Source organism: Oncorhynchus mykiss, chromosome 7 (genome assembly GCF_057628025.1).
Source record: "Oncorhynchus mykiss isolate SJ-2025 chromosome 7, ASM5762802v1, whole genome shotgun sequence".
Lineage (NCBI taxonomy): Eukaryota > Metazoa > Chordata > Actinopteri > Salmoniformes > Salmonidae > Oncorhynchus > Oncorhynchus mykiss.
In genome coordinates, this window is record NC_143028.1 from 634,524 (window position 1) to 647,591 (window position 13,068).

General features: G+C 45.4%; 1 protein-coding gene across 1 annotated transcript; it reads right to left on the minus strand.

The window, feature by feature from the left end:
- Positions 1 to 4,187: 4,187 nt before the first annotated feature.
- On the minus strand, positions 4,188 to 9,177 carry LOC110495501 (alpha-crystallin A chain). Its single transcript, XM_021570795.3, has 3 exons — positions 8,605 to 9,177; positions 6,623 to 6,745; positions 4,188 to 5,220 (listed from the first exon to the last, which is right to left on the minus strand). The coding sequence occupies exons 1-3, from the start codon at positions 8,800 to 8,802 to the stop codon at positions 5,008 to 5,010; spliced, it is 534 nt and encodes a 177-aa protein (XP_021426470.2). The 5' UTR covers positions 8,803 to 9,177; the 3' UTR covers positions 4,188 to 5,007.
- Positions 9,178 to 13,068: the final 3,891 nt, after the last annotated feature.

Here is a 13,068-nt window from a genome sequence, read left to right on the forward strand (position 1 = left end):
TGATTCAGAGGGGTTGGGTCAAATGCGGAAGGGACAACACAAGTTTCATGCAATAATGATTCTATATAATATTGTACATTTTGTTGAGTTTGTTCTGGATTTGGGAACTGTGAAAAGACCCCTGGTGGCATGTCTGGTGGGATACGTGTGTGTGACAGAGCTGTGTGTAAATTGACGATGCAAACAATTTGGGATTTTCAACACAATGTTTCTTCTAAAAAGAAGAAGTGATGCAGTCAGTCTCTCCTCAAATCTTAGCCAAGAGAGACTGGCATGCATTTATATATTATATTTATATCTTTCCTCTGATTACAATGAAGAGTAAGACATGTCGCTCTGTTCTGGGCCAGATGCAGTTTAACTAGGTCTTTTCCTTGCAGCACTTGACCATATGACTGTACAATAATCAAGATAAGATTAAACTAGAGCCTGCAGAACTTGCTTTTTGGAGTGTGGTGTCAAAAAAGCAGAGCATCTCTTTATTACGGACAGACACCGCCCCATCTTTACAACCATTGAATCTACATGTTGACCATGACAGTTGACAATCTAAAGTAACGGCAAGTAATTTAATCTCCTCGACATGTTCAACAGCCCCACCATTCATTACCAGATTCAGCGGAGGTCTAGAATTTAGGGAATGATTTGTACCAAATTACAATGCTCTTAGTTTTAGAGATGTGCAGGACCAGTTTATTACTGGCCACCCATTCCAAAACAGACTGCAACTCTTTGTTAAGGGTTTCAGTGACTTCATTAGCTGTGGTTGCTGATGCATATATGGTTGAGTCATCAGCATACATGGACACACATGCTTTGTTTAATGCCAGTGGCAGGTCGTTGGTAAAAATAGAAAAAGTAGAGGGCCTAGAGAGCTGCCCTGCGGTACACCACACTTTACATGTTTGACATTAGAGAAGCTTCCATTAAAGAAAACCCTCTGACTTCTATTAGATAGATAGCTCTGAATCCACAATATGGCAGAGGTTGAAAACAGATTATGGTCAATAATATCAAAGGCTGCATTAACATTACAGCTCCCACAATCGTCTTATTATCAATTTACATGTTGAGTGCCCTTTTCTATAAGCATGCTGAAAGACTGTTAATTTGTTTACAGAGAAATAGCATTGTATTTGGTCAAACACAATTCTTTCCAACCGTTTGCTAATTGTTGGCAGCCAGCTGATAGGTCAGCTGTTAGAACCAGTAAAACTGGTGTGATTAATGAGGAGCATCCAGACGCTGCACTTGATGAATTTATGAAATGTCTTCTTCCAATTATTGATAAACATGAACCTGTTAAGAAACTGACTGTTAGAACTGTTAAGGCTCCATGGATTGAAGAGAAATTTAAAAACTGTATAGTTGAAAGAGATGGGGGCAAAAGGAGTGGCTAATAAGTCTGGCTGCACATCTGACTGGCTGACTTACTGCACATCTGACTGGCTGACTTACTGCACATCTGACTGGCTGACTTACTGCACATCTGACTGGCTGACTTACTGCACATCTGACTGGCTGAATTACTGCACATCTGACTGGCTGACTTACTGCACATCTGACTGGCTGACTTACTGCACATCTGACTGGCTGACTTACTGCACATCTGACTGGCTGAATTACTGCACATCTGACTGGCTGACTTACTGCACATCTGACTGGCTGACTTACTGCACATCTGACTGGCTGAATTACTGCACATCTGACTGGCTGACTTACTGCACATCTGACTGGCTGACTTACTGCACATCTGACTGGCTGACTTACTGCACATCTGACTGGCTGACTTACTGCACATCTGACTGGCTGAATTACTGCACATCTGACTGGCTGACTTACTGCACATCTGACTGGCTGACTTACTGCACATCTGACTGGCTGACTTACTGCACATCTGACTGGCTGAATTACTGCACATCTGACTGGCTGACTTACTGCACATCTGACTGGCTGACTTACTGCACATCTGACTGGCTGACTTACTGCACATCTGACTGGCTGACTTACTGCACATCTGACTGGCTGACTTACTGCACATCTGACTGGCTGACTTACTGCAAATTGAGAAATGATGTGAATAAACTCAACAAAAAGAAGAAGAAACTATTATGAAGCCAAGATCAATGATATAAAGAAGCTACTGAGGATAGTAGCTGACTCTAAACCACTCCTATCTGTCATATCGTTAATCTGAGCCTAGAGGAAAGTCTTTGTCCTCAGGCCCGGAGGGAAGCCAAAGTCATTCCGCTACCCAAGAGTGGTGAAGCAGTTTTACTGGTTCTAACAGCAGACCAATCAGCTGGCTGCCAACAATTAGCAAACGGTTGGAAAGAATTGTGTTTGACCAAATACAATGCTATTTCTCTGTAAACAAATTAACAGTCTTTCAGCATGCTTATAGAAAAGGGCACTCAACATGTAAATTGATAATAAGACGATTGTGGGAGCTGTAATGTTAGATGGCTTCGGCGATGTCATCTACAAAATGGCTTCCAACACTCTACTCAGCAAACTGGATGCAGTCTATCACAGTGCCATCCGTTTTGTCACTAAAGCACCTTATACCACCCACCACTGCGACTTGTATGCTCTAGTCGGCTGGCCCTCGCTACATATTCGTCGCCAGACCCACTGGCTCCAGGTCATCTACAAGTCCATGCTAGGTAAAGCTCCGCCTTATCTCAGCTCACTGGTCACGATGGCAACACCCATCCGTAGCACGCGCTCCAGCAGGTGTATCTCACTGATCATCCCTAAAGCCAACACCTCATTTGGCCGCCTTTCGTTCCTGTACTCTGCTGCCTGTGACTGGAACGAATTGCAAAAATCGCTGAAGTTGGAGACTTTTATCTCCCTCATCAACTTCAAACATCAGCTATCTGAGCAGCTAACCGATTGCTGCAGCTGTACATAGTCTATTGGTATATAGCCCACCCATTTTCACCTACCTCATCCCCATACTGTTTTTATTTATTTACTTTTCTGCTCTTTTGCACACCAATATCTCTACCTGTACATGACCATCTGATCATTTATCACTCCAGTGTTAATCTGCAAAATTGTAATTATTCGCCTACCTCATGCCTTTTGCACACATTGTATATAGACTCCCCCTTTGTTTTCTACTGTGTTATTGACTTGTTAATTGTTTACTCCATGTGTAACTCTGTGTTGTCTGCTCATACTGCTATGCTTTATCTTGGCCAGGTCGCAGTTGCAAATGAGAACTTGTTCTCAACTAGCCTACCTGGTTAAATAAAGGTGAAATAAAAATAAAAAATCAGATCAACAATTTTGTTTTTTTACATCATCCACATAAGAGTCACAGCAAAATCTTGTGTATGATCTCTTATACATTATTTTAGGCCCAGCTGTTCGGCTTTCCTGGATATAGCCACTATATTGTGATCACTGCATCCAATGGGCACATTTACAGCTTTAGAACAAAGTTTTACAGTATTAGTACAAATGTGATTGATACATGTGGATGATCTTGTTCCTGTAGTGTTTGTAAACACCCAGGTAGATTGATTAATAACCTGAACCAGATTACAGGCACTGGTTACATTGAGAAGCTTCCTCTTGACTGGACAGCTTGATGAAAACCAGTCAATATTCAGGTGCCCAAGAAAGTCTCCAGTCTCTCTCTGTCCCAGTCTCTCTCTCACATTCTCTCTCTGTCTCATTCTCTCTGTCCTGTCTCTCTTTTTCCCAGTCTCTCTCTCACATTCTCTCTCTGTCTCATTCTCTCTCTCTCTCTGTCTCATTCTCTCTCTCTGTCTCATTCTCTCTGTCCCAGTTTCTCTCTGTCCCAGTCTCTCTCTCTCATTCTCTCTCTGTCCCAGTCTCTCTCTTTCCCAGTCTCTCTCTCTCTCATTCTCTCTCTCTGTCTCATTCTCTCTGTCTCAGTCTCTCTGTCTCATTCTCTCTGTCTCAGTCTCTCTCTCTGTCTTACCCTTTTGCTCTTTTGCTCTTTTGCTCTCGTGCCACTTATTTCATACTTATTTAGGTGACTGATTAAGAAGAGGATAAGATTAATCACAGCTCTTAGAGAGTAAACACTCACCTCTATTACAATGAATATGTGGTCTAGTTTTGCTCAGTAGCTTTGCGGTTGACCTGCGCAACGGATACGTTCACATCCAATGAATACTTGATGAAACAGAGAACGTACAGACAAGGGGTTGCTTCTTGGTTAATATTACAGTTTTATTGTTTCTACTTCTCAGGTAGTGAGCAGATATCAGCTGAACAGGGCTAACGCTACAGGACAGGAAATACTCAAAGGACAAGAGAGAAAAAGTCGCGACATAGGAATGGAAAAAAGCCAGGTGGTGGTATAAGCCCAATGATGGAAGCCCTTTTCAGTACTACAGCAGTCCTATAGGACCAGACAATGGTACGCACTTAACCCTAACTCCCCCCTATCCTCCCTCCCTCTCTTTCTCTTAGAAAGAGTTGCTCAGTAAAGCCCTTCAGTACAGCCAGGAGAAAGACGGCAGCTTCCTCACTGGGTGAAATATTACCCACGGTACCCCTGGGGTGACCGATTTGTTGTTTGTTTACACAGGAAGTAGAAAGCCAGGGTTAAGTCATGTGACCCTCTCTTAAATCCTTTTGTTTTTGTTGTCCCCCCCAAGCCCCAACCATCCCTCTCTTTATCCATTCTCATGGGTCATGAGTCATAATCAGAGGCAGAATATTAATATTGCCATAATAGTCTAGCGTAGTCTAAAAAAGGAGAAGATATTAGACTAGAAATACACTGATATCTTCTAAGTGTGGAGTCAGGGAGAGAGGGATTGGGGTAGGGTGGTGAGGGGAGGGGCGAGGGGGTGGGGAGACTTTGGGGGTAAAGGAATGTGTTGTTCAGCCCCCCGCACCCTGCCCCAGCCACACGGCTGCTTTATTTGGAAGAGAAGCCCCCCCCCCTGCATGCCCCCTTCCGCCCTTTGACACCCCCCGCATCCCCAGTGCCACCCAGCCGGCAGCACGCCCGTCTTCTTAAGAGGAGGGGGCAGCGTTAGTCTTGTCGTCGCGGGTGACGGGGATGCTGCGGTCGCCACGGCCGAGGTCACCACCGCCACCGGTGACCTTTGGGCCACAAAGGGTCAGGAGGCCGTCGGTGGACAGTGTGCAGGAGATAGCCGATTGGTCCACGCTGGAGGGGAGGCGGTAACGGCGGTGGAACTCACGTGCGATGTAACCGTGGTCGTCCTGGAGACAAGAGAGAGACAAATGAGGATGAGAGTAACGATGTAGTGTCCACGTTCAACACTTTATGATGGACGTTTTTTATGGTGCTTTTTAAATCATTATCCCTTCACACTGTCAGACACAGGCCTAACCATAGGAATTCAGCACTCTGGGAAAAAAACATGTGCGGCTGCTGGGAATGACGCAGAAAGGACGTGAGAGAAAGCAAAACGTTCCTTAGTTACAACGGCTCCCCCACTCAGCCTGTCCCTGGAGGCCACTAACATCCAGAATGAAAATAAATGATGAGAGAGGAGAGAGAGAGAGAGAGAGAAGAAAGAGAGAGAAGAGAGAGAAAGAGAGAGATAAGTAGCATATTGTAATCTAATTTAATGACTCTTAACTCTTACAAAGGAAAACTCAAAACATTGTGGGTCACGTTCACCTCTATGACTAACATACATCACATTTGTTCTGTGTCACCGTGTGGCCCCAGAAAATGAAATGATCCCAAACAATGTGTCCCATTGTTTATGTAGGAATCCCTATCATTGGAGATGTTTTTCCCTGCAAAGTGTGTCAGTGTGTATAGTTTCATCTGAGGACACGTAACTGCTTGGTTGTTGGACTTCATCCTGGCTGAACATTGGCCTAGAAAAGGGTTGAATTGAATTCGTATGAGGGGCAATGCGCGTAAGCCGACCAATTCCCAGAGTTAACAAAACAAGGCTGTGGGTGTGCTCGACACACATTAATTAGGTTGAGAAATTCTCCTCTGACTCAAAATGTTGAATCTAATAACACATCTTGTTAGCATCTCTTTGAGGATGTGGCTGGTTAAAGCTGGTTGTTGTAGCAGTGGCTCTGTCTAGGTAGCTGGAAGGAGCAACCTGCCTAAGGATGAATGCACTGACCTGGAAAGCACAGTGATGACAGTATCTGGTGCGCTTATTGCTTCAACTACTGCCACAGGGTGTTTCCATGTGACAGGCGTGCAGGCACTCACACTATACATGTACAGTATAGACAGTATGTCACAGGAGGTTGGTAATTGTGGAGGATGGGTTCGTGGTAATGACAGGAGTGGAATCAGTGGAATGGTATCAAATACATCAAACACATGGTTTCCATGGTGTTGATTCCATTCTATTGGCTCAGTTCCAGACATTATTATGATCCGTCCTCCCGTCAGCAGCCCCCACTGATATATATGTGCACAAGTCAGAAACCAGGCGTTGGTGTTCCAAGCCATAGTAGAGGGATTGTGTTTGAACTCAGGAGTGGGTGTACTACCACAAGTCACAGTGGTAGTTTTGAACTAGCTCAGCCTGTCCGTCCAGAGAGATTAGGGTGTGTGCTGCTTAGATGGGATGGAATCTTAACCCATCCAACCAGGTGGTCACCCGATGGTGGGAGGTCTCACCTGTCTCTCTCCATGCTTTCCCTGGATCTCCACATAGTCATCAGTCACCTTTACGTTGAGTTCATCAGGAGAGAAGTGCTTCACATCCATGAAGACCGAGAACTTGTCCCTGTCGGACCTCACCTGGAGAGATAGAGGGAAAGGGGTTGAAGGTTAAAGGTCACGGGTGGCGGGAACCTGGTAACCACAGTGATGCTCATGTATTTTTTCCCCCATATCAGTTCAGTTCTATATGTTGTCATGGAGTCATATCTCAGAGAGATATGAAGAAGAAGATCCATTTCTGAAGTGAGTATAGGAGCTGCAAAACAAAATGTGTGTCACTAGTCACCAAAACACTACATGTTGTTTGGACATCGGAATTCTGATATCCTGGCATATTACCCACGTTGAAATGCAGTTTGAGCTAGTAACGGAATGAGTCCGTATATTATGGGCAGGACAGAGCATGGTTTAGACTTGGTTTAGACTTGGTTTAGACTTGGTTTAGACTTGGTTGATAACACTGCAGCAGTCTCTGAGCTCTTCCCTGCTGAGAATCAAGATTAGTGCATTCCATTTGCAGCTCATTTTCAACATACTTGCAATAGTCTTGCAAACTGCAAAATGCACTTCTGATCGTTGTTTACAGCTCCAGTAGTAGGAGTATTTGACCTCTGTTCTCTGTACTCTCTTATGACAATCAGCAACATCTACTACAGCGGTATAGGATAGCAGGATGTCGTAGCCATTCAATAACAGATATGGCTAGCGCTACTGCTGTCATAGCCATTCAATAACAGATATGGCTAGTGCTACTGCTGTCATAGCCATTCAATAAGAGATATGGCTAGTGCTACTGCTGTCATAGCCATTCAATAAGAGATATGGCTAGTGCTACTGCTGTCATAGCCATTCAATAAGAGATATGGCTAGTGCTACTGCTGTCATAGCCATTCAATAAGAGATATGGCTAGTGCTACTGCTGTCATAGCCATTCAATAAGAGATCTGGCTAGTGCTACTGCTGTCATAGCCATTCAATAACAGATCTGGCTAGTGCTACTGCTGTCATAGCCATTCAATAACAGATCTGGCTAGTGCTACTGCTGTCATAGCCATTCAATAAGAGATATGGCTAGTGCTACTGCTGTCATAGCCATTCAATAACAGATCTGGCTAGTGCTACTGCTGTCATAGCCATTCAATAACAGATCTGGCTAGCGCTACTGCTGTCATAGCCATTCAATAACAGATCTGGCTAGTGCTACTGGTTCTCTCTGATTTAGTATAGCGACTTCCCCAGGGTCATGTACTTGTCTCCCCCACTCAGCTTTCTCTTCTCTATAACTGTTACATCTCCCTGTATTAGTAATGAATTCAGTGAAGGCCTCCTAGATTAAATACATTGAGTTTCTCTGTGAAAGATATGTACACATAGACCACCTTAGGGCCCATTACAGTACGAGTCAAATCTGTCCAATCTCAGTCCATTTTGTGAATCCTATTTTTTATAGGAAAACAGCATACTGTTCAACCAATGAAACTGTAGAGGATGTAACCAATGCATCATGGCACTAATAACTCGGCTTCAATTGATTCATTTTACCCTTATTTTACCAGGTCTGTTGACTGAGACAACATTCTCATTTACAGCAACGACCTGGGGATGATTTGATTCCCCCAAGGACACACAAGCTCTCTCTGTTAGCCAGGACAACATCTTCTGTCTATGAAGTATTACATCTTTCCCCATCAAACACTGACAACCAAGTCTGCTTTCTATCCATAAAGATAGACAACAAGAAACATGCAAATCATACATTTGGGTAGTTTGAACTAAACTAAAGGGACTACAGATTTAGAGTGATGGTGAATGAATAGGTCTTAGTGGATCCTATTCTTCCCCAGAGGACGGAGCAGCTTAGCCTGGTAATCCAGACTGAACACTTCCAATGCTGAGCACAGTGATCAATCAGTCAGGTTGAACAGGTTAGTTGTTACCTCAGACATGCCAGAGTTGGTGGAGTCCAGGAAGTTGCGGAACAGCGACTGTCTGTAGTAGGGGCTGATGGTGGAGGCAGCGTAGGGGAACAGGTCATAGTCGAACATGCCCTCCCCGAAAAACTGGTCAAAGAGACGAGCGGGATACATGGAGCCCATGGCACGTCTGAACCAGGGATGCTGGATGGCAATATCCATACTAGCGTAGGTTAGGTTTTAGCTCGACGGGACAAACTCAATACAGACGGTTTCCTGCTGCTCTGCTTTAGCTCGACTCGCTAGTGCCTGTGTTCTGTTAGGAGTAGAGAGAGAGAGGCGTGAGGGAGGACTAGAGGTAGTAGTAGCAGTACTAGTAGAGAGGAGTAGGGGTCCCAAGTGGTGCGTGTCCTCTCCTTTGCAGCCGCCCCCTCTTTATATACCTGTGGGGCAGAAAAGAGGGGCTTTAGTGCGGATCTCTGTGGAATGGCATTATCTCATGGTGGGACGGGCTCAGTCAGCAGAATCGGTGGGTGGAGTGCCCGCTGGCCCATCCAGCTACAGCCTGGCCCTCGTAACGTGGCGGGACCTGTGCCAGCGCCAACCGGACGACAAGGCTCTGACAAAACAAGCCTGTGGAGAGGGTGAGGAAGAGGGTGAGGAAAAGGGGGAGACGGAGAGAGAATCAGGAGGTCAGGGGTGAAAAGAAATGGATTGGTGGCACCTTAATATGGGAGTACTGGCTCATAGTAATCGCTGGAAAGAATAAATAGAATGGTATTGAACAAATCAAAAACATGGTTTATCATGAGCCGTCCTGCCCTCAGCAGCCTCCTGTGGTTGGTGGGGTTTCTGACACTGGATACGGGGGATGGGAATTAAATCTGTCTGGGTGTGGAGCACCGACATGCTCATCCTCCCTCTCTGTCTTTCACACACACACACACACGCACGCACACACGCACACACACACACACACACACACACATACACACACACTATTGTTCTGGTACTTTGTTGGGATGAAGAGCAGACTTCAGTCACAATACAGTCTGGGGGTGGCTGTGTGAGGGCGTGGAGAGGTCAACATCACAACAACAGCGGTCAAACATTGTGAGGATGGTTATTTGTCTGATTGACCAATATGGAATGTAAAGTAGAGGGGAAACAGCAGGGAAACAGCATGGGAAACAGCAGAGAAAACAGCAGGGGAAACAGCAGCGAAACAGCTGGGGAAACAGCAGGGAAACAGCAAGGGAAACAGCAAAGAAAACAGCAGGGGAAACAGTAGGGAAACAGCAGGGAAACAACAGAGAAAACAGCAGGGAAACAGCAGGGGAACAGCAGGGAAACAGCAGAGGAAACAGCAGGGGAAACAGTAGGGAAACAGCAGGGAAACAGCAGGGAAACAACAGAGAAAACAGCAGGGAAACAGCAGGGGAACAGCAGGGAAACAGCAGAGGAAACAGCAGGGGAAACAGCAGTATCTGAAGTTTGCTAGAGAGCATTTGGATGATCCAGAAGAAGATTGGGAGAATGTCATATGGTCAGATGAAACCAAAATATAACTTTTTGGTAAAAATTCAACTTGTAGTGTTTGGAGGACAAAGAATGCTGAGTTGCATCCAAAGAACACCATACCTACTGTGAAGCATGGGGGTGGAAACATCATGCTTTGGGGCTGTTTTTCTGCAAAGGGACCAGGACGACTGATCCGTGTAAAGGAAAGAATGAATGGGGCCATGTATCGTGAGATTTTGAGTGAAAACCTCCTTCCATCAGCAAGGGCATTGAAGATGAAACGTGGCTGGGTCTTTCAGCATGACAATGATCCCAAACACACTGCCCGGGCAACGAAGGAGTGGCTTCGTAAGAAGCATTTCAAGGTCCTGGAGTGGCCTAGCCAGTCTCCAGATCTCAACCCCATAGAAAATCTTTGGAGGGAGTTGAAAGTCTGTGTTGCCCAGCAACAGCCCCAAAACATCACTGCTCTAGAGGAGATCTGCATGGAGGAATGGGCCAAAATACCAGCAACAGTGTGTGAAAACCTTGTGAAGATTTCCAGAAAACGTTTGACCTCTGTCATTGCCAACAAAGGGTATATAACAAAGTATTGAGATAAACTTTTGTTATTGACCAAATACTTATTTTCCACCATAATTTGCAAATAAATTCATTAAAAATCCTACAATGTGATTTTCTGGATTTTTTTCTCTCATTTTGTCTGTCATAGTTGAAGTGTACCTATGATGAAAATTATAGGTATCTTTTTAAGTGGGAGAACTTGCACAATTGGTGGCTGACTAAATACTTTTTTGCCCCACTGTATGTGTGTGTGTGTGTGTGTGTGTGTGTGTGTGTGTGTGTGTGTGTGTGTGTGTGTGTGTGTGTGTGTGTGTGTGTGTGTGTGTGTGTGTGTGTGTGTGTGTGTGTGTGTGTGTGTGTCTGTATCATTGTGTTTGTGTGAAGTAGCGTGCAAAATTGTTTCTAAAGCAACCGTGTGTGTGTGTCTGAACCAGTGTGTGTGTGTCTGAACCTGTGTGTGTGTGTCTGAACCTGTGTGTGTGTGTGTGTCTGAACCATTGTGTGTGTTTGTGTCTGAACAATTGTGTGTGTGTGTCTGAACCAGTGTGTGTGTATTAAAGCCTAAGAACTCAGAGAGAGGAGCTATGCACCCAAACAGACCCCTCCACGCCCACTGCACCCACCCCCAGTTCCCATGGCTCTGATCCCTCTCCCGGTGACTTCCCTCCGGGCCTCGCCCCCTGCTGTATTAACCTAATCCCGCTGGGCTTTCACCCGGTCCAGCACAGAGGCTTACACAAAGCACCGGTCAGGCCCTTTTTCCAGCCCACAGACGCACCCGCCAAGACCAACCGGCCTCGGCCAGGGCTGAGCGCCTAGGGGACGTTGTGGGGCTGGATGGAGGCCAGAGGGGGATGGGGGAGAGGATAGGGGTGCCGGACGTAGCGGGGGTTGGGCCTTGTTACAGCCCTGTCAGCAGGTTCAGGGGCAGAGAGGGTTTTATCAATGAGCCAGACAATAGAAGCCCTGGTCTGTGTATATCCTACAGTACGCTAGACAGGTCAGGCTATTCATCGTCAGCTCTGGTTGGAACAGCGGTGTGTAACCTAACCTGGGGCTAACCAGAGGCTAACCTGGGGCTAACCTGGGGCTAACCTGGGGCTAACCTGAGGCTAACCTGAGGCTAACCTGGGGCTAACCTGGGGCTAACCTGAGGCTAACCTGGGGCTAACCTGAGGCTAACCTGGGGCTAACCTGAGGCTAACCTGAGGGTGTTGGGGATATTGATTTGTGTACTGGAATGTTGAGGGAGCTAGCACAGAAGCATTTCACTGCACCTTTTATACATGCCGACTGTGTACGTTACCATTACAGTCTGATTTGTATTCCTTCCTTTAGGTGATCACAAAATAATAGTGAGTAGGGAAATAGGACAGCAAGGAAATGTGGTAGACAAGGTTTGAATCCAGGTCTCCTGTGCACAACAAGACTGTTTTAGCACACTGAGCTAAATTGGGGGGTTTTGGACCCCCTAGTTGTACAGTAGCTAGAATACTTCCGGAATTGACTAGTTTAGGCATTAATAAGTCACTGTTATTCAAAACTCAATGAGCGGTCTTTATTTCAATGGTTGAAATGATCAATGAGCTTATATGTTCCATTGCTATTTTAAGTGTGATTTGGATTGGTCATAATGTGTTAACATGTAATAACTAAACAGCTTGCTGTTTGCATGGTTGAAGGACATTTCTAGCCTACAAGACTGACAATTATGCGAGGACTCACTATGCCTGGTACGGCAACTGCTCCGCCCTCAACCGTAAGGCTCTCCAGAGGGTGGTGAGGTCTGCACAACGCATCACCGGGGTCAAACTACCTGCCCTCCAGGACACCTACACCACCCGATGTCACAGGAAGGCCATAAAGATCATCAAGGACATCAACCACCCGAGCCACTGCCTGTTCACCCCGCTATCATCCAGAAGGCGAGGTCAGTACAGGTGCATCAAAGCTGGGACCGAGAGACTGAAAAACAGCTTCTATCTCAAGGCCATCAGACTGTTAAACAGCCACCACTAACATTGAGTGGCTGCTGCCAACACACTGACACTGACTCAACTCCAGCCACTTTAATAATGGGAATTGATGGGAAATGATGTAAATATATCACTAGCCACTTTAAACAATGCTACCTTATATAATGTTACTTACCCTACATTATTCATCTCATATGCATACGTATATACTGTACTCTATATCATCGACTGTATCCTTATGTAATACATGTATCACTAGCCACTTTAAACTATGCCACTTTGTTTACATACTCATCTCATTTGTACATACTGTACTCGATACCATCTACTGTATCTTGCCTATGCTGCTCTGTACCATCACTCATTCATATATCCTTATGTACATATTCTTTATCCCCTTACACTGTGTACAAGACAGTAGTTTTGG